The 20,312-nt window shown below is 64.2% G+C and overlaps 2 protein-coding genes across 7 annotated transcripts in view; one reads left to right on the top strand and one right to left on the bottom strand.

Moving 5' to 3' along the window:
* KIF21B (kinesin family member 21B) overlaps positions 1 to 11,290 on the top strand; it is a 46,034-nt gene extending 34,744 nt beyond the window's left edge. Inside the window, exons 27-35 of one of the 4 annotated variants that reach the window (XM_024976928.2) lie at positions 316 to 429; positions 2,589 to 2,627; positions 4,179 to 4,315; positions 4,890 to 5,070; positions 5,171 to 5,335; positions 5,508 to 5,625; positions 6,193 to 6,363; positions 6,773 to 6,972; positions 7,939 to 11,290. In XM_024976928.2, coding sequence (XP_024832696.1) covers positions 316 to 429; positions 2,589 to 2,627; positions 4,179 to 4,315; positions 4,890 to 5,070; positions 5,171 to 5,335; positions 5,508 to 5,625; positions 6,193 to 6,363; positions 6,773 to 6,972; positions 7,939 to 7,993 — 1,180 coding nt within the window. In that variant the 3' untranslated portion in view covers positions 7,994 to 11,290. Of the gene's footprint in view, positions 1 to 315; positions 430 to 2,588; positions 2,628 to 4,178; positions 4,316 to 4,889; positions 5,071 to 5,170; positions 5,336 to 5,507; positions 5,626 to 6,192; positions 6,364 to 6,772; positions 6,973 to 7,349; positions 7,498 to 7,938 lie in introns of those variants that run through there. The other 3 variants (XM_059875844.1, XM_024976929.2, XM_059875845.1) reach the window with 3 other exon arrangements.
* Positions 11,291 to 15,546: 4,256 nt separating this feature from the next.
* Positions 15,547 to 20,306, bottom strand: LOC104974554 (maestro heat-like repeat family member 5). 3 transcript variants are annotated; one of them, XM_059875848.1, is made up of 7 exons: positions 19,693 to 20,303; positions 18,950 to 19,126; positions 18,512 to 18,670; positions 17,708 to 17,809; positions 16,908 to 17,010; positions 16,367 to 16,426; positions 15,547 to 15,817 (listed from the first exon to the last, which is right to left on the bottom strand). In XM_059875848.1, exons 1-7 carry the CDS (start codon positions 19,789 to 19,791, stop codon positions 15,669 to 15,671), a joined length of 849 nt encoding a protein of 282 aa, XP_059731831.1. In that variant the 5' UTR covers positions 19,792 to 20,303; the 3' UTR covers positions 15,547 to 15,668. The 3 variants fall into 3 exon arrangements, with proteins under 3 accessions (XP_059731831.1, XP_059731830.1, XP_024832693.1); XM_059875847.1 differs by having other exon boundaries at positions 15,725 to 16,426; positions 18,936 to 19,064; positions 19,693 to 20,306; XM_024976925.2 differs by having other exon boundaries at positions 15,725 to 16,426; positions 19,693 to 20,305.
* Between the last annotated feature and the right edge of the window lie 6 nt (positions 20,307 to 20,312).

Raw genomic sequence — 20,312 nt, 5'->3', positions numbered from 1 at the left:
AGTGACATCACCAGCAAGAGCACAGAAATATGAGAAGCATGACACGACATAGACTGGAAAGGACACTTGTGTGCAGGGTGAGGAGGGCAGGGCCGCCTCTTCTGACCGCAGCTGGGGACGTGTGCGCTTGGGGCCTCGTGTCTGCAAATGATGGGGGAGGCCCGCAGATCTTGTTCGGGGCTGACACACGCGCCGTGATAAGCAAGGGATTCCCCGACTCGGAACCAGGTGGCCACCAGGTGGAAGGTGGGGCAGGTGGCCCACGGGCGACGGTGCGGGTCCTGACGGCGGTACTCTGTCCTACTCGCCTGCCAGGTCCACAGACGTGGGGTTCACGCCCCCCTCGTCCCCTCCCACCCGGCCCCGCAACGACCGAAATGTCTTCTCTCGTCTCACCAGTAACCAGAGCCAAGGGTCCGCGTTGGACAAGTAAGGGCGGGGGCGGGGAGAGGAGTCGGAGGGGCGGGGTAGGGGTGAGGAGTCTGCGGTGGGGTGGAGGCGGAGCCGGGGGCATAGCGAGGAGTCTGGTGGTGGGGCGAGGCGAAGATTCTGAGGGCGAGGCGGGGCCGGGGCGGGGCGAGGAGTCTGGGGGCGGGGAGGGGCGGGGCGAGGGGTCTGGGGGGGCGGGGCGGGGCGGGGCGGGGTGATGGGGCGGGGCGAAGCGTCTGGGCGGGGCGGGGTGATGGGGTGCGGCGGGGCGAGGAGTCTGTGGGCGGGGGGCGGGGCGAGGAGTCTGTGGGCGGGGGGGCGGGGCGAGGAGTCTGTGGGCGGGGGGGCGGGGCGAGGAGTCGGGGCGGGGCGGGGGCCAGGCCAGGGCTCTGCAGGTAGGCCCTCCCACGGGCGTGCGGGGAGCAGGAGACCCTGCACACACCGTGCTGGTCTCACTCCGTGCTGAGCGTGGGCCCCTCCCGTCCCCGAGTGTTCGGGGGCCGCGGGAGAAGGCAGGAAGGAGGCCATGGGGCTGTGGCCGTGCACCCCGGGGGCCTCCTCAGAACTGCTCGCCTGTCCCTTGTGCCTCCAATTCTTCTGAGGCTCCTTCCCCCAGCTTCAGTCGTGCCCCCTCCCCACCGCTCATGCTCGGGCCCCTTGGGGACTGTCCCCACAGAAGGAGACCCTGTTACGGTCACACGGAGGGGTCAGCGCCCGCCGCTGACCACCCCTGCTGGACGCTCACCTCCCAGTGTGATGGCCCCTAAGCTGCACCCTGCTTGCACACTCGCGACTCCATTGAGCTGTGAACCAGCCGTGAGGACCGTCTTCCCTGTATTATAAAGAGGGTTATCTTGACACATGGGGATCTGCCTTGGGGAAGGGGGAGGCCTGGACCTCCCATGCTCTCCTCTATGCCCTCAATACTCCAAGGAACCCCCAAACTCTGCAGCCCCAGTGGTCTCCTCTTGGCTTCTCTATCCTCTTAGATGGTGGAGGGGGGGCTGCTGTCCTCTAGGGGAGCCCAGGCTACCAAGTGTAGCCCTTGCCTGCATCCACGCCTCCCCACAGAAATGCCCCTTCCTGGGTCAAAATACTGCTCCTCTCCTGACCCATTTTGTCTCCCCTTGTGGAAGGAAGGCACCAGCACGCCAGCCAGGGTGCCCCCCACATACCAGGGTGCCCCCCACATACCAGGGTGCCCCCCACATACCAGCCAGGGTGTCTCCCTGCCGTAACAGCCAGGGCACCCCCCCACCACAAAAACCAGGGAACTGCGCACACCAACCAGGATGCCCCCGTGCCAGCCAGGGCACCCTCACACCCAGCAGAGTGCCACCCACACCAACCAGGGTGCCACCCACACCAGTCAGTTTGACCTCACATAACAGCCAAGGCACCCCTACACGAGTCAGGGAGCTACACATACCAGCCAGGGTGCCCCTGCCAGTGAGGTGCCCCCCACATTCCATCCAGGGTAACCCCACATACCAGCTTGGGTGACCCCACACCAGCCAAGGTGCCCCCACATCAGCCAGTGCGCCCCCCACATAATAGCCAGGGCACCCCCACACGAGTCAGGGAGCCGCACATACCATCCAGGGTGCCCCCCCACCAGCCGGGGTGCCCCCCCACCAGCCAGACACCTCCACATCATCCAGGGCAGGAAGCCCCACACCTTGACAGTCACAGGTCCTTTTCAGCAGCTCTGGGTAGGCCTGGCATCCCAGCCTGTCCTGTCCTGCCTGGTGGGCCTGGTGTCGGGCCCACTTGTGTACAGAGCCAGCTCCCGAGCACTGTCCAGGCTCCCGGGGACAGCGGGTTTGGGGGTCAGCAGGTCCCTGCTGGGAGAGGGCAGCTCCTGGGCAGGGTGAGAGCAGTCACCACGTTGCTCCGGGGGGCAACGGGCCCCCAGCTTGTGAGGCAGCCAAGAGCCTGGGACCAGCGAGGCCTGTCTCCCCAGGCCCCTCCCCACCCCCACCCTGTTAGCTGGGGCACCCCCGGCCCCCAGGCCGGCCCCCTCCCCGCTGCCCTCAGCAGCCCCCCTCCTCTCCTCCCGCCCCCCTGGAGAATAACCGCTCTGACCGCCCCACGCTGCTGCCGCTCGCTCCCTCGTGTGTGTCCCCTCCCCCCTAATCCAGCTAATTTTCTGCCCCCAGGTCTGATGACAGCGACTCCTCTTTGTCGGAGGTCCTGAGGTACACACAGAATGGCTCACTGCTCCCTCTTATCCACCCCCAACACCCTGGCCTCAGCATGCGGTCCCTCCCCTCCGTGACTCCCCCAGACCCCCTCCTGCCTTCTCACCCCGGCTCCTCTCTCTTGGGTGCTTCGTGGCCTCTGACTGTGCCAGGCTGGAGCTGAGGGCTCGGGGAGGGCGTGGCTGCTGGCGCCTTGTCACTGGGTGGCAGGGGCGGGCATGGGAGCCTGGGGCGCTGGCCCCCCTGAGAAAAGCCTGGTGGTGCTAGAGGGGTCAGACCTTATCCGCTGGGTCAGGGGCTCGCTCGTGACCTTGGCCCTGAGCCAGGAGTGCCCCTGCCCAGATCTCCTGGCCCGAGGACTAGGCATACCAGGAGACTGTCCCCCAGCCAGCTCTGTGCAGCCCCCCACGGCAGAGCAGGTCCCCGGACCCGGTGGGCCTGAGCCCCTGCTGGGAAAGGGCCCCCCTCCCCGGGGCTAAGGCTCCCCTACACCTCCCACCTGGGGGGGATGCTTCTGTAACCCGCCCCCCAGAATTCGCTCCTGGAAGGAGGGTTATGCTTTTACTGTGCGGTCTTCCTGTAAGCTGGCTGCCTGGGGTTCCTTCCCTGGCCACGCAGCTGGGCCAAAACAGAAGCAGCGAGCTGGGGTAGGGTGAGGTGGGGAGCTGTTCATGTGTGTGTGACGCCTAGGGAGGCCAGGCCTGGTTGACCGCTGTCCTCAGGGTGGGCTGGCAGAGCCTGGGGCTTTGTCACAGCTGCAGGCAGGGCAGGACGTGGGTCCCGCCGGATGCTCTTGGCCACAGCGTCCCCATTGCGGGGGTGCTCTCTTTGGAGAGGACAGACGGGCTCAGACGTGCACGCACCTGGGCTGGGGGCCTGTTCCCAGAGACCCCAGCTGAGAACAAGCTCTTCCTCCTCAGGGCCTCCGGAGGCTGGGGTGTAGCCAGGTCCCCAGTCCCACTCAGGACAGGCCTCCGTCGGCTCGCGGGCAGGCAGGGTCGCTTCAGCCCAGCGTAGCTACTCACAGAGGGACCAGGGCGTCCTTCCCATGGTGCTGAGCAGGCTGTGCGAATGGCAGTCACCGACCTGATCACGCTGGTCCCACCAGGCGTGTGTGCACACCTGCACACACATCCATCTCTGCAAGGGCCGGGCAGCCTGTGTGCCCCCCGTCTGCACACCCCCCACCCTCCCTGTGGTTACTGAGGTGGCAGAGGAGCCCTCCAGCTCTGGGGCCTCTCCCGCCCAGCTCCAGCCTGGGGGTGTCTGTGCCTCGGGTTCTGGATCAGGCAGGGTCGGAGGGGTCTTCCTGCGGGCAGGGCCCCGCTGTTGTGACCCCTGGCCAAGCCCGGCTGGTCTGGCTCCCCGGAAGTGTTCAGCATGGCGACTGAGAAGCCACACCACAGGCCCTTGCCTTCATGACTCTCGGACTCCGGGGGCGGTGCCCGGGGCCCCAGAGCCCCTGCGCGTGCCCCGTACCCGGGAGCCTCGCTCAGCCTGGACGCAGCCCCGGGCTGACGGGCGCCTCTCTCCCTCTCTCCCGGGAAGGGGCATCATCACCCCGGTTGGAGGAGCCAAGGGCGCCAGGACGGCCCCGCTGCAGTGTGTCTCCATGGCTGAGGGCCATACCAAGCCTGTGCTCTGCGTGGATGCCACGGATGAGCTGCTCTTCACGGGCTCCAAAGGTGGGTGGGACCTAGGCCGGCCCCGTGGGCTCAGGGTCTCCCAGCTGCCTGCTCCCTCTGCCCGAGACTGCGGCCAAGGAGATGGGAACCTGCTCCTGTCAGGGCTCAGGGCTCCCCACCCCGGGCCTCCCCTCCTAGCTGGCCCCGGGGGCTCCACCCATGCCTGCCTCCGGAATGCCCGGAAGCGTGTCAGCATCATTCACGTCAGCACCCTCCTCCACACCCGCCCCGGCATTTGAAAAGATTGCCTGCCAGCAGAAAGCAGCTGTGTTACACCCACAGACCTGCATGGCAGGAGGGAGAGCTGTGAGTCTAGGCGAGGCAGCTGAGCCCAGGGTTTTTCCCGAGGTTTGCTTGCCCCTTGGTGGCTCACTGGTCAGTGGGTGGCACGTGTCGAGCTTTGCTGTAGGCCCGGCTCCTCCGCAGTGCCTGCTGGGCCCCTGTCAGGAGCAGGCATGAGCCCACATTGGCCCCCAGATCCAGAGCGCCTCCTCTGGGAGTCCCTGGACACCGCGAGCCTTGGCGGCCCTGTGGGGTGTGGGGATGTGACGCGGCAGTCCCCACTTCCCCTTAGATCGCAGCTGTAAGATGTGGAACCTGGTAACGGGGCAGGAGATCGCGGCTCTGAAGGGCCACCCCAACAACGTGGTCTCCATCAAGTACTGCAGACACTCGGGGCTCGTGTTCTCCGTGTCCGCCTCCTACATCAAGGTGTGGGACATCCGAGACTCGGCCAAGTGCGTCCGGACGCTCACGTGAGTTCCCCCCGCCAGGCTGTCGGGGCTGGGGTGGGAGCCAGGGCCCGGCCCGCCCGGCGGGCGCACCCCCGACTCTGCCTCTCTCCCTCGCATGCAGATCCTCGGGCCAGGTGGTCTCGGGGGACGCCTGCGCGGCCGCGTCCACCCGCACAGTGACCAGCGGGCAGGGGGAGCACCAGATCAACCAGATCGCCCTCAGCCCCGCGGGCAGCATGCTCTACGCCGCCTCGGGGAACGCCGTCCGCGTCTGGGAGCTCAGCAGGTGGGGGGCCCGGGGAGGGCGGGGGGCAGGCAGGTGACCCCTGGGCGGCAGGACCTCACTGTTCCCCCCAGCCCCCAGGACCCTGGCCAGCATGTTCACCCGGGGCCGACCCCTGTCCCACCCCAGGGTCCCCCCGGTTCATCCCCCCAAGCTGGGCATCTCCGCCCTGCAGGTTCCAGCCTATTGCCAAGCTGACTGGCCACATTGGCCCTGTGATGTGCCTGACGGCCGCCCAGACTGCCGGCCAGCGTGACCTGGTGGTGACCGGCTCCAAGGACCACTACGTTAAGGTACCGAGACGGCCTTGACCTTGGAGCCGGGTTCGGGGGATGGGCCCTCTCCTGCGCTCCCCACCCTGGCCTCCCCCTCCACTGCCTTGGGACTCAACGAAAAATAATGTGACTCCTGGGGCTTTATACTGAACAGTCCCTCCCAGGGAGCAAGGTCTGTGCAGGAGGGAGATGGCAGCGTGATTTTGTAGATGGTGGGAAAACCCGCAGGGCTGGGAGCAGGGTGACTGTCGGCCTGAGGAACACACGAGCACAGGAGGCACTGACGATCTTTGCTCCTTGGTTCAAAGTCAGAGACTGAGAAGCAGAAGAAAGACAGGGTGGAGGGCTTGTGATGAATATTTCAAGTGCAAGTAGAACTACATTTATTTATTAAAAAGTAAAAAACCTTAATAGGAGACTCACCCCCCAGACCCATGTTGAGTCAGTCTCCCTGCCCCCAGTCCCCATCCCCCAGGAGCCCCTCTTCACCCTGAGTGCCAGCCTGGGGGACCTCGAGCTGGCCCGCAGAAGTGGCTGCGGGTGTGGGGGGGTGGCCCGGGACTCCCTCCAGCCCTTCTTCTGCAGATGTTCGAGCTGGGCGAGGGCGTGACGGGCACCATCGGGCCCACCCACAACTTCGAGCCCCCGCACTACGACGGCATCGAGTGTCTGGCCATCCAGGGGGACGTCCTATTCAGTGGCTCCCGGGACAACGGCGTCAAGAAGTGGGACCTGGAGCACCAGGAGCTCGTGCAGGTGCTGAGGGAGGGAGAGGCTGGCCCCAGGGAGGGCTTGTGGCCCTTGCACCCAGAGCCAGAGCCCCCCACGCCTGCTCAGTCTGCACCCTCTTCCCCTGGTGCCCCAAGCACCCTCTCCAGAGCCCCCCACCCTCCTCAGGCAGGCCCTCTAAGGAAGGATCTGCTCTCAGCCCCGTCTGAGCAGTTACCCCCTTTTCCTCTGACCCTTCTGAGGTCGTGCGGGGCCTCTTCAGTGGTGCGGGGCCTCAGGTTCGAGCCCGGGAAGGGGGCTGAAGGGCCCATCTCGGAGCCTTGCAGAGCCTGGCTCCTGGGCCTGCGATGCTGCCTGCCCCCCGCCCACCAGGGGACTCCAGCGTCCCCGGGACGGGGTCCCCACTGCCCACCCTTACGGCTCCCTCCTTCCCTAGCAAATCCCCACGGCACACAAGGACTGGGTATGCGCCCTGGCCTTCGTTCCGGGCCGCCCCATGCTGCTGAGCGCCTGCCGTGCGGGCGTTGTCAAGGTCTGGAACGTGGACAACTTCACACCCATCGGCGAGATCAAAGGCCACGACAGCCCCATCAACGCCATCTGTACCAACAGCAGGCATATTTTCACCGCCTCCAGGTGGGTGCCAGGCAGGGGGGCACTCCACTCTTGCTCCCAGCCTCTCCTGGGCAGGCGGGCGGGCGTGGGCCCAGCCCCCAGTCCAGACCCCACAGCACCCTGCCCCTGCCTTCCTTCCCAGGGCACCGCCCAGGGGTGGGGCTGGGCGTGCTGGGCCCCAGCCAGGACCACCTGCTTGCCTCCCGTTCCTCAGCCCCTGGAGCACCCAGCCCCCGCCCCAGCGCTGGTCCCATCCAGGGATGCCCAGCCCCGCCCCAGCACTGACCCCGTCCAGGGATGCCCAGCCCTGTCCCACGGGCAGCCGCTCAGACGGCCTCTTCTTTCTCCTTCCTGTTCCGACCTGTCTCTTCTCTCCGCCTCCCCTTCCTGCCCGACAGTGACTGCCGGGTAAAGTTGTGGAATTACGTCCCTGGACTCACCCCCTGCCTCCCGCGCCGAGTCCTGGCCATAAAGGGCCGCGCCACCACCATGCCCTGACCCCACTCCCCTCCCCCCCTCTCCCCCTCCCTCATCTCCTCTCTCACCCTCCCCTCTCTCCTCTCTCCTCTTTCTCCACTTCGATCTGAGCTGCTTCTTAACGGTATGAGATTGGTTTTCTCTAGCCCCATACCCTGCCTGCCCGAGATTGCCACACCCGCCCCCCTTCCTTCCTTCCGAGCATGGACGGGGCACAGACCCCCAGGAGAGGGGTGCCAGGTGGCAGAGAGCAGAGGGGGGCCTTCAGGCCCAGACAGGACAGATCACAATAGCAACAGGAGAGCCTCCCGTTGGGCTTCGATGGCCACAGGCCCCTCTCCCTGCCCAGCGCCCGCCTCCTACCCCCCCGCAGCCACCTGCGCCCTGGGTGACACCTGGCCCTGGGTCCTGGCCACACCTGGAGATGTGGGGACTCCAGCCCGTCCTTCATACGGGGGTGGCCGGCCTGGCCCACAGCAAGAATTGACTGCCCTCTCTCACTCTACCCAGTGACCTGACCGTGAAGTTCTGGAGTGCCCGGCGCCTGCCCAGCGGCCCCCACTAGCAGTGAGGTCAGAGGACGCCTACCCCTTGGCCCAGCGGCCTGGACACAGGAGGGGACAGAGGGTGTGGCCGATGGGCGTGGCCCTTCCTGCCCCCACCCCCAGCCTTCCCATGAGATACTGTCCCCCGAATCCACCACCTCTTGGGCATGGGCAGTTGGGGAGGAAATCAAGCTGTGAAGCCAAAGGGCGATTCCCCCTATTTCTCCCTCCTCCTGGCCCCGAATTCTGTTGCCCAGCTGGCCACCCTCTTCTTCCAGCCTTTGGCCCAGGGGACTCCTGTCGGAGCGGTGAGGCGGCCCCCGCCGACCAGACCTCCCCTCCGCCCCCTGGCCCAGCCACTGCACCTGCCTCTGAGCCCAGAAAGACAGCCCTCAGGTAACCGTGCAAACCAGGTGCGGGCAGCTAGCCCTGCAGCTGACCTCTGCCCTCGGCCACCAGGGGCCGCTCCCCTTGGACCCCGCGATTCCTTGGGTCCCTTTCTGACAGTCTCAGCGGAGCTGCTGGAAAGATTCCTTTGGGGAGACTGTCAGAACGCTTCGGTTATTTATGTTGTTTTTTAATTTTTACTTTTGCTGTTGCCTCCTGGAAAACTGACTTGAAGTTCCTCCCCACATGTTCATTCCCGCAGCTGTCGGGTGGAATCTCTGCGTGCTCTGCAGAGCAGGGCGGTGCCCCAGGGGCTCTGCAGCCCGGGCCTGGCCTCACCTCAGCAGGGGGCTGCTCTCGGGACCCCTCCCCCAGCCACTGGGCGCCTCCGTGCCTTCCTCTGCGGGGCCCGGCGCCCACCCGTGCAGCCTTACACCAGCCGCGCCCACAGGGGTCTCCTCGCCCGTGGGGCCTCCCGCCCCCAGCCCCCACTCCCCAAGCCCCACGAGGGCCACACAGAAGCAGCTCAGAAGAGCATCCACCAGGAAGGGGCTCGGACGTGTGCCCCGCCCCCGCCCCCGCCCCCGCGCATCCCCCCTGAGCCTGGCAGCGCCCGGGGCCTCCTGGCCCCGAGGGGCCATCAGTGAGGCCGAGTCTGCCAAGCTGCTCTTTCCTGGGGGCTGGGCACACACCCCCCACCCCCGCACCCCCCCTCACCCCCACTCCTGAGATGTTCCTCTTTTCCTTTTCCTTTTCCACGCATTTTTCTGACTCTAACCTGGCCTTGTGCTTCCTGGCCTCAGTCTGGGGGGCTGGGAGCCCCAGCTCTGTCCAGAGAACACGGTGACCTTTGGGGCTTCGGGAGGCAGCCCTCCTCACCCTTCCCCACTCGACACTCAGGGAGGAGGGAAGGAGGACAGGGCCTTGCCCTGCTGCGCAGAGCTGCTCCCCAGCTAAGAAAGCCATCCCGCCGTGAGCGGCCCCGGCTGGACTCAGGGCAGACGTCGGGGAGAAGTCATGCAGAGGGACCTGTGCAGAGCTGGGACAGCACCTTCAGGACTGGAAGCCCCTCCTGCTGGGCCCCCCCAGGGGCACTGGGAGCCCCGGTCTCCGCTGAGAAGCCGCCCCTCCGTCTATCCCCGGCCCCGCCCCTCCATCTACCCGCTCAACAGAAAGCTCAACCTTGCGACCTGTATGTGAGAATACTCATGACTGTTTACAGACTGTAGAAATACAAAAGACTGGCTGCCCTCGCCTGGGGCCTGGACCATGGCTGCAAGCCTGTCCTTGCTCGAGGGGGGCCGTTTGCCCACTAGAGGTGCTCGGCATCCCGCTGTTGCCGACGAGTCCGCTACCTCATGGCGGGCTGGCTCTGCTGTCCTGGCGGGAAGCCCTGACTCTGGGGTCTCGGAAGCAGTTCCCACCCGTGCCCCGGAGCTCTGAAGTCGGCACACCTCGTCGGGGTTGTCAGGGTGCCCAGTGGGGGCCCCATGCCCCTCCCTGCACAAGCTTTCTAGATGTGGAAGCACAAAGTGGTTGAGATGAGAGCACAAGGCAGGTCCAGCAGCCAGCGACCTGGGCAAGCCCGCTGGGAGATCCCGCCCCGGGGGGCGCTGAGGCCTTTCCCCCTCCCAGGGCTCATCCTGCAGTGCTGCCCCTCTGAACCACCCCAAGGCTTGAGGCTGGCCCTGCAGGCAGGCAGCGTCGGAGGGCTGGGCCCCAGAGTGGCACCCTCTTCCCCACCATGTCCTGAATCTTTGAATGCCTGACCCCAGCCCTCCTGACTTGGATCCTCGCCCCCCCCACCCCCCCAGGCCGAGCCCTGGAACAGCTTTAGCAGCTGGTTGGCGAGCTCCCTGAACTGGGCCATCTTCTGGCCTTCTCAGCCTGGTCCTGGGCCCAGACCTCGGCTGTCTGCATCCTCAGGCCAGCGTCTCTTCTGTCAGTGGGGCTGGCTCCTCCGAAGCGGCCAGAAGCCCCCAGGCACTCCTGGCGTCACGTCTGGAGCTTGCCGGCGGGAGGGAGGCTGCGAGCCGAGGCGGGCTCGACCGAGCCCATGAGGCCGTCGGGGAGCCGCCATTTGGGAAGGGCCGCCTGTGGGTGCAGGGTTCTGGCCCTGCTGCCTGCCCGTGAATTGAAGCACAAAGGCCTCCCTGTGCCGCCCAGCCAGGGAGGCGCCCCAGGCGGCCGCTGTGAAGTCAGGGATTCCTGGCCTCTCCTGCCCTTCGCGGTTGGGGGTGGGGGGGGTTTTCCCAGGCTGCCGGAGTCCTCTGAATTGGTCTGGGCCGTGTGCGGGCACACCCCCTGGTCTTTGAGCCTCGCCTCACCCGCAGTGCCGGAGCCTAGAGCTCCTTCCCACCAAAGTGGCCCAAAGCCAGCTCCTCCGTCCCTTTGCTCCCCTCCTCCAGCACAGGAAACAGTGCCGAGCTCAGCTGGGCATGGCCTCCCGGCCGGGCTCCAGAGCCAGGGCTCGGCCGCTTCTCCCCAGGAGCCCTCCTCTCCTGCTCTCAGGCCCTCCCCTGCCTTCTGATGCACAGGCACAGAGCCCGCGGGAAAGTTCTCGCTTCTGAAGCATCTTTGCTCTCTTCCCCCACCACCCCTGGAGCTCAGAGGGCACTCCGGCCCCCACAGCTCCCTGGCCCAGCCCTCTGAACACCTGTCCCGAGGGCCCTGCGGGGGAGCCCAGGGTCAGAGAAGACCCCTGCCCCGCCCACCAGCTCTTTTCTAGCCATCCCCTGCCAGGGCGCGGGGCTGTGTTTGGCTCAGCTCCTCCGCTGGGTGGTCGCACAGGTGTATGTATGTTTTGTACGCTGGCCAATGACTGTACATAGTGTATGAAAGTTATTTAAGCTCATGCTGTACATTTCTGTTCCCAGACAGGATGTGAGTGTTCGAAGAAGCTGTCGTGAATAAAACTCGAATGGTCGTTGTCCGTGGTGTGACGCTGAGGGCCACGGACATTGAGCGGGTGGTCATTCCCCAGGTTGGGGCGGGGGCCTGGCCTCTGGGCCGGGCCCAGCATGAGGGTTGCCGCACGTGTGGTGGGCTGGGGGCCCACCCAGGGAGCTACCAGCCCCCAAGCCTCCCTGGACCCCCTCCTGGGACAGGCATGGAGCTGGAGCGGGGCTGTGTGCTTCAGAACGGTGCCCGCTCCATTCCCGACACTGTTCCCGGCATCGTCCATCGGATGGTCATGACCTGTGTGACGGGCACTGTTGGCGCTTTCTGAAGTGAGAAGAGTCTCAGAGAGGAGGTGGCTTGCCGGCGTCTGGCTCTGAGGAGCAGGCAGGGCTGGCCCTCATCCTGTGCCTGGGGTGGAAGGTGACCCCACACCCAGACGGAATGAGGATGAGACAAACGATCAGGTTCGAGAACGGCTCCCTGGGGCCTGATGTTGGCCTCCAGATCAGGGCTTCTCAGTCTCATCTTCCCTTTTCTCCCCCCAACTACCTTAAAGCTCCTCTGTGCTCTGCCTCTGTGTAGCTGCACTTACGCTCGGCCGTGTCTGACTCTGCAACCCCATGGACTGCAGCCCGCCAGGCTCCTCTGTCCATGGGGATTGTCCAGGCAAGAACACTGGAATGGGTTGCCATTTCCTTCTCCAGGGAATCTTCTGACCCATTGATCGAATCCAAGTATCTTGCCTCTCCCGCATTGGCAAGCAAATTCTTAACCACCAAGACACCGGGTTCTGCCTCTAAGTCCCATTCAGTTAGTTCAGTCGCTCAGTCATGTCTGACTCTGCGACCCCATGGACTGCAGCATGCCAGGCCTTCCTGTCCATCACCAACTCCCAGAGTTTACTCAGACTCATGCCCATTGAGTCGGTGATGCCATCCAACCATCTCATCCTCTGTCCCCTTCTCCTGCCTTCAGTCTTTCCCAGCATCAGGGTCTTTTCAAATGAGTCAGTTCTTTGCATCAGATGGCCAAAGTACTGGAGTTTCAGCTTCAGCATCAGTCCTTCCAATGAATATTCAAGACTGATTTCCTTTAGGAAGGACTGGTTGGATCTCCATGCGGTCCAAGGGACTCTCAAGAGTCTTCTCTAACACCACAGTTCAAAAGCATCAATTCTTCAGCACTCAGCTTTCTTTAGAGTCCAACTCTCACATCCATACATGAACACTGGAAAAACCATAGCTTTGACTAGACAACCTTTGTTGGCAAAGTGATGTCTCTGCTTTTTAATATGCTGTCTAGGTTGGTCATAGCTTTTCTTCCAAGGAGCAAACATCTTTTAAAAATAGGAAGTCAAGAGTTACCAAGCCCCATTATTTTAAACTGAAAGCCCTATTTTTAACGTAAAAATGTCTATGAGATGCCCAACAACCCTGTAACATGCTCGTCACCCTGGAAGGCATAGTTGTTCCTGTAAAACGGAGGTGCCCCCGAGCCTGGAGCTCACCAGGTCCTGTCTGTCACCAGGGTTCCCCAGGCATCAGTGATGCTCGTGTAGCCCAGGACTCTGTGTACTTCCAAGTCCATGCCCGCCCCCAACCCCCCACCGCTGCCCTGCCCCCGCTCTGGGTACGGTTCTCTACTTTGTCAGGCTCAGCTCTAATGAAAACATTTCAATAATAGTTTTATTGAGATGTAATTCCCAGACCACAAAATTTACCCTCTTTGGGGGGAAGGGTACTGACTTCAGTTGGTTTCTGTCTGTATTCCCTCTTGGTGGCTTGCAGCCACAGATGCTGAGCAAACATTTAAAGAGTGAGCATGGGAACAAATGAAGAAAGAAAGAAATAATAGCCATCTTGGAGGGTGGCATGATGAGATGGAACAAACCATCTAAACCTACCTTTCCCTTTTGAAAACCACACATCACCACACCAACCCCCACCACCCCAGGCACGCGGGCAGGGAGGCTGGGGCCCGTCTGCAGCTTCTGCACTCCCGCGCTATCTCAAAGCTTTCCTTTCTGATGTTTGTATTAAGACAAGGGTGTCTCTTTGCTTTGTTTTGCAAACACAAATCCAAGCTGTGCTGTCAGCCTGCACAGGCCCTGCCGCTGATCCAGACCCACAGCTGGTGATGGGCTGGTGGCGGGGCCGTGTGTCTGCAGGAGGCAAAGATGCTGTGGTCAGAAAGAGGTCACCCCTGGGAGGCTTCTGGTCCTCAGGCAGAAGGGGCCTGGTAAGCGGGGGGGAACCCTGAGCCACTGATAGAGACGTATGCCCCCAGCCCTGGGGTGAGGGCAGGTGGGGAGCCTCCCCACCCTGGGGGGTAGCGCTGGCTCCTAGCTGGTTGATGGAGTCCCACCCAGGCCACCTCCCACCCAGTCTCACCCCATTCTTGCTCCCCACAGACCGTCTTTCACATAGGATCTGTCCTTGGGGACAGAGCCACTGACACGCAGGAGGCGGTGACTAGGTGTCGCCAGCTTCGGGCCAGCCAAGCGGGGTGTGGGCGAAACCAGAAGAGGTGGCCCCAGCGCTGCTGAACTTGTCAGAGGCCTGGAGCCAACTGCAGCCAGACGCTGGCCACAAAAGATGGTTTTTCCAAACTCAAGTCTTCAAGATGCCAAGGCACTTAGGGGTGGGAGGCAGGAACAGCCAACCAAGTGACGGCCCTTTTTATTCCTTTCATGTGGGATTCTTCTCTCCAGATTGTAAGAGTAATAACTGCTTGTTATAGAAAACTTGGGAAATAAGCGAGTCTCAAGAAGAGAAATTCTGTGTGGGATGTAAGTTACCAGGTGGCTTTCCCAAACAAGCGTCACCTCTCAAAATCTGATACAAGCCCAGGTAAAAAGAACCCATCTGTCAATGCAGGAGACGCGAGTTCAATCCCTGGGTCGAGAAGATCCCCTGGAGGAGGAAATGGCAACCCACTCCATAGTATTCTTACCTGGAGAATCCCATAGGCAGAATCTGCAGCCTATGGCTCACGGGGTCACAAAGAGTTAGACATGACTTAGCAACTAAGCACGAACACATTCATTGCCAGGGCTAAGTGGCATCTTAAAAATCGTTTTTTCCAACCCTCTCAATTTACAAATGAAGGGAAGTGAGGCCCAGAAGCCAACAGACTTGGTCTAGACCATCCCGGGACAAGAGGGCCTTAGAGTCTGTTTCCTGCCCCGCTGGTCTCTGACCACAGGGCCCCTTCACTTGGCGTGCCCAAGGCTAGGGGACTGGTGGTCCCTGAAGCAGGTCCTATACCAGTGCGCGCGACCTGCTGGTGGGTTTGAATAAGATCCACCCTCCGACTCTGCTTGTCGCAAAGCAGTGACCTCAGAGGCGCTTTGGGATAGCGCATGCTCCCCGAGTCTTGTGGGGTTCCCCTCACACCTCCACCTGCAAGGAGTGCGACCGGTGAGGCCCCCAGTGCCAGCTGGTGACAGAGGCCGTGGGCAGAAGAGGCTTCTGGCCGGTGCCACAGTTAGTGCGGGCTTTAGCTCTGCCTCTGAGGTCATCATGTCAGAGACTCCAGCCGCTGCCCAGGCTCAGACAAGGTGGGGGAGCACTGTCACCGCTGAGAGGGAAGTGTGGGTGCTCCATGTGTCCCTGGGGGTTCAGGTACAGGTCACAGAGGCCATGGGGCGCTTAGAGCTCTGTCCAGGGCCAGCTGATTGAGCTTGGGGGTAACAGGAGCACCTCTGCTTCCTTGGCAAGAGCAGGCAGAGATGGTGGGAACAGCCAGGGACCCCGTGTGGACACAGAGCTGTTCTAGGGACAGTGGGATGGTCCCTGTCAGGGCCGGTTCCAGCAGGAGCAGCGGGAGACGGCGGGTGCTCACCCGGCTGACCTCTCGGGTGGCAGGAGGAACAGGCTTTCAGGATCCAGACCTGAGTGCTGTCACCAGGCTGGTCTGGCTGGGTCAAAGACAGCAGGGTGGCATTCTGTGGAGTCGCCCTGGGTCCGGAGCACAGTGTCCAGCTCTCTGGCCTCCCGGGATGTTTCAGGAGCTGACTCACACGCTCCCATAAGCTGTCCTCCCGCTTAAATCAACCAGGGAGGCTGCCGTTGCCTATAGCCAGGAGCCCTGCCCACACCCCCTGAATCCCATCATCGCTTTCCTCCAGCTTTCCCATCAGTAGTTCAAGCTGATGCTCACAGAGCCCCCTCGCCCTGGCAGCCAGGCCCTGGGCAGTGCGGGCAGGGCGGGGAGAGCCGCCTAGACCCGCAGGACGGGGAGTGGGTGGGAGTGGGCTCCAGAGAAGACAAAGCAACGCCCCAGCTGGAAGTCTCCGCTTTCTCCTTTTATTACAGAAGCTCTGCAGGAACACCCCTCGTCTAGAGCAGGGCTCAGAAGCCAGGCCATGGTCTCCACTGCCGCAGTCTCGTCTGATGAGCCGAAGGCTCAGCAGTAGGCCTTCCGCAGCCTCCTGGAGCAGAAGCAGGAGGTGGAGCTGGTGACCCACGTCTTTTCCTTGGCCTCCAGGATGTAGGAGGTCTGCGTGGCGAGGCAGCTGACCGTGGGGTCCGGGTCTGCCCGCATGTGCCTCAGGGCTGTGACAGACACACGGGCTGAGCAAGAGGGCCTGGGGGTGCGGGGCTCATGGGGGCGGGTGGGCGCTGTGCAGGAAGGGGAGGGCGGTGGGCCGGGGGCCAGCAGCTTGTGGAGGGGGAGCCAGCGTATTTCCGGGCCTGGGACCGCGCACTGCGAGGCTCCGAGAGGCGTGGCTGGCGCTCGTCCAGTCCAGGACCAACCCAGGGGGGTCCTGCCCACTTCCCCCGGCTTGGCTCCGCCCTCCTCTCCCCAGGGCGCCGGGGGAGCCTAGGCCTCCGGCTGCGGCTGCAGCCGGGACTCGCTGGCACCATGGAAGCCCGCCAGGCAGGGTTGCAGGCTTGGGAGAGGGAAGGGGAGGTGGAGGGGTGGGGGATACGGGGCAGCCGCCCAGGCAGAAAGAAGGCGCCAGGAGTCCCCGTGTGCCCCCAAATGACAAGCCTCCCCGTCACCGCCCCCCGATGGTGACTGCTGTGAGCCCACTTGCCCTAATTTCTGAGCCCCCGCAACCACGTCTGAAGGACAGGCAGCAGGCGCAGGCTTGCACTGACCTGCGTGGACCTCGTCCATCTCCCTGGCCTCCTCAGCGCCCAGGGTCTGGATGATCTGGCCTGCAGGGGGCACGGAGCGCCTCACTGGCCCACAGAGGACCAGGGGACCCCGCTGCACCTGCTCCGAGCCTCTTCCCCAAACAGTCCCCATGCCCGCTCTCTGTTTGTCTGTCCCTCCCACACCCGACCTCGGGTCCTGACTTTCTCCTTGAAACCAGGATGACTTCCCCGCTTCTCTGAAGGGTCTCGAACAAACGGGGCGTCGCCTGTGCTGGGCGGTGCTTTCCTTGGGGACGTTGATGGAGCCGGCCACTCCAGTCTCTGAGCTGCCCTCCCAGGACGCGGCTTGTTTAGCGGGATAAGGCCGCCCAACTCAGGCAGGGGCTCCCAGCGGGGTGGGGTAGGGGGCAGGTGCGGACAGCGCTCCGCCCTGCTCGGTCACTACCCCAGGCTGTCTGCCCGCTGTCCTGGCTCCCTGGGCTGTGTGAAGGTCCCCAGCACGGGGACACGGCGCCCCGGGCAGAGGGGAGGCCCGCCGTACCTGCGAACCACACGGCAGCCCGACGGATGGGGACCTGCGGGCTCCTGAAGAGCTGTATGCTCTGCTTCAGGAACCAGAGGGCTCGGCCCACCTCCTGCTGCAGCTGCGGGAGAGGCGCCGCTGCTCCTGCAGCCCCAAACCCGCCCGGCCTGGCCCACCCCGCCCCCCCACCCACGCCCCGCCCCCCACCCACGCCCCGCCCCCACGCCCCGCCCCGCCCCGCCCCGCCCCACGCCCCACCCACCCACGCCCCGCGCCCACGCCCCGCCCCGCCCCGCCCACGCCCCGCTGATTCCCCTGCCCGGCTCCGCCTACGCCACGCCTTGAACCGCCCCCCCCCCCCCCCCCGGCCCGGCCCCGCCCCTCCATGCCCCTGTCCCGCTACGCCACGCCCCCGACCCGGCACCGCCACGCCCCACTGACCTGCCCAGCCCCGCCCACGCCTTGGCCCCGCCCATGGCCTGCCCCGGCACCACCACCCGGTCCACGCCACGCCCAGTCTAGCCCCGCCCAACTCGGCCCACGCCACGCCCCTGCCCCGCCTCACACCCCACCTGGCCCCGCCCGGCCCCGCCCTCGGCCCACGCCCCGCCCCGGCCCGCAAAGTCAGCCCCCAGGGAAGTCCGCACATCCGCACCCCGCCCGCAGCTCCTGTTCCACAAAGGCCCCCCAGACTGCCCGGGCTCTGGAGCCCACTTTCCCTGGGCTCGCTATTGTACCGCTGTGGCCGCGGGGAGAGGAACCCGACATCTGGGTGCCCCAGCCACCCCCACAAAAGCAGGCAGCGAGCCGCGACCCACCAGGGCACTGAGGATGGTCCATATGTCTTTCTCAGCGAAAGTCGCCCTGAGCTTTGACCAGCCCAGCAAGGTGGCCAGGTGGCAGAGTGTGGGCCGGGCGATCTGGAGAGACAGGGAAGCCCAGCCGGAGGAGTCAGGGTGCAGGCCGGGCCAAGACCCCGAGGGCATGCGGGCGGAGACAGGCGACAGTGAGATCAGCCCTACGGGGACAGGACTCAGTGAACCCAGGGGACCCCCCGACAGAAGGAAGGCCAGACCGTTCTTTGGCTGTTCCTGTACCCTTCCTCCCACTGATGGGAAGCTGAAAAATCATGATGGTGATTTTTCCAGTTGCTATGTTACCGCAGCGAGATCTACCTCCTCACCTACCCCACCAGCCCACAGCCCCCAAGCCCCCAAAACAGCCTCTCAGAGATTTCCCGGAGGTCTGGATCCTCCGGCTGGGGGTCACTCCTCTCATCAAAGTTGGCTCCTCCAGAAAGGTGGCCGCCCAGCTGACTGAGACAGACCCACCCACAAAGGGGACGTCCCAGCTCCTCAGCTGGTCCTGGGTGTCCTGATCTGTGCCCGTGAGAGCCTCACTGGGCGAAGGAGCCTGGTGTGAGCAGGTCGGCCGCCGCGCTTCTCAGCAGCTAGGCTCAGAGCCCAGCCTGCCCACTCCAGAACCTGGGCCAGCCGTCTCTGTCCCCAGTGGGTGCCTCCCCGTCCCAGGACCCCGTTTCCGGTCAGCCCCTTCAGCCCCTCGCCAAGTGCTCACTGACATCCTGCTAGCGCCGCCCGCCCCTCCGCCCCGTGGGCTCTCACCTGAGCTATTCTGCCGTTCGCATCCTCCAGGTGGAGTACGAGCAGGATGAGCAGGTTGAGGACCTGGTGCCTCAAGGGGAAGACAAAGACCCTCCTGCTAACCTTGGCCAGGAGAGCCCCGTAGATCTCAAAGGCTGTCAGGCGCAGATGCTCGGACTCCTGGGGGAGAACACACACGTGCACCCACGTGAGGGGCAGGCAGTGGAGCCCCGCCTTCCAGACGGTGGCCCTGAGCCCCCCACCGTCCGCAGGGCCCCCATCATCACGACCCCACTGCGACTGCCCTCTGCCCTCTGGACCATCCCCAGGCCGGGGGCCATGGCTGTCAGCCCCTTCGCAGGCGTCGCCGTCTAGCCGGAGGGCCTCGGAGACAGTTCTGGCCACCCCGTTACTGGACAGACGATGCCCCAGGAGGGAGACAGACCTTGGGGGACGCACCTCCTCCAGGAAGGGTGCGAGGGTGAACGCAAGCTGGATGAGGAAGGCGGCCGAGTGCTGCCAGGGCAGCTGGTCCACCAGGTCCCTGAGCACCTGGAAGGTCTCCGCCACGATGCTGCCGTCCACAGAGTAGCAGCAGCTGAGCACGTAGGGCTGCAGGGCACGGAGCTGCTTCCCCTGTGGATGGGCGCCGGGACAGTCCCACCCGCTAGGGAGCTGCCCCCACCCCCACCACACACAGGCTGGGGGGGGCACACCCCTCACGTCCCTGGACCCAGGTGCCAGCAGGGGCTGTGCCGGCAGAGAGGGGGTGCTGGTAAAGAGGGGTTCAGGAAAAGAGAGGTGCTGGCAAACAGGGGGTGGTGGCAGGGGTGCCAGCAAAGGGCGTGCCGGTGGGGATGTGCCGGCAGAGGGGAAGCCTCCCCGGGGGGTGTTGCACATGGGGGAGGGAGGAGACACCACTCACTGCCCAACCCACAGCACCCTCCCCTCCGCCTCCTCATCCCTGGTGAGGACGCCCGGCTCCAGGAGACCCGGCAGGTTGGCGACCCGGGGCCCTTGTGGGAAACCTCCCCTTCTTTCCCAGGACGGTGAGAGCAGCAGGGGCTCTTTGCCTAGCCCTGTCCTCAGTGGGCTGGCTTCGTGGGGACTCCCTCGGTCTGACCCTGCGAGAGGCGTCCACCCCATCCGCCCCTGGGCCCTCTAGGCCTGCAGGTCCGGGAGCCCGGGTGCGGCCAGCTCACCGTGCTCTCGTGCCTCGAGAGGATCCCCACTGCCCGCAGCAGCAGCTTCACGACGGCCGGCTCCTCTCGCTGGAACCAGTTGGCCAGGGTCCTGACCATCTCGTCGTCGGCAGCAGCCGCCACGTCCGGGCACTGCAGCAGCTGCGTGAGGACACGGAGAGAGTTGGAGGAGGCGGGCCCAAAGGAGGCGTCCTCGACGACCCAGAGTCCAGGCTCCTGCTCGAGAATGAGGAACCGCTCTTCAGGATTTGGAAGGACTGCTACAGGGGCCAACGGTCAGCTGGAGGGTCACATTCACAGGCTGTCGTTCCGGAATTTGTCCCTCCAGCCTGCAAGTCTCCCTGGGGGGCCTTTGACAAGGGGAACCCCAGGGGATCAAGGTAAGAGACACTGGCGAGTACACACAGAAGGAGGTGTGTTTGGCTGCTCGCATATGAGAAGCATGGGTGCAGGGCTGTGAGGCTGGAGGGAGACGGGGAAATGGGAAAGAAAAAAAGGCGACAGTTAAAATAGCAAATGATCTAGAAGAGAGAATATAATTAAAAGAAACAAATTTAGAATTCGGAAAATAGAATACAATTAAATTTAGAAAATAGATTCTAGTTTCAATAGAATGTACA

The sequence above is a fragment of the Bos taurus genome, chromosome 16 (genome assembly GCF_002263795.3).
Source record: "Bos taurus isolate L1 Dominette 01449 registration number 42190680 breed Hereford chromosome 16, ARS-UCD2.0, whole genome shotgun sequence".
In the NCBI taxonomy this organism is placed as follows: Eukaryota; Metazoa; Chordata; class Mammalia; order Artiodactyla; family Bovidae; genus Bos; species Bos taurus.
The sequence above is the reverse complement of the archived record's forward strand: the minus strand, read 5'-3'. Positions and strand labels throughout refer to the sequence as shown.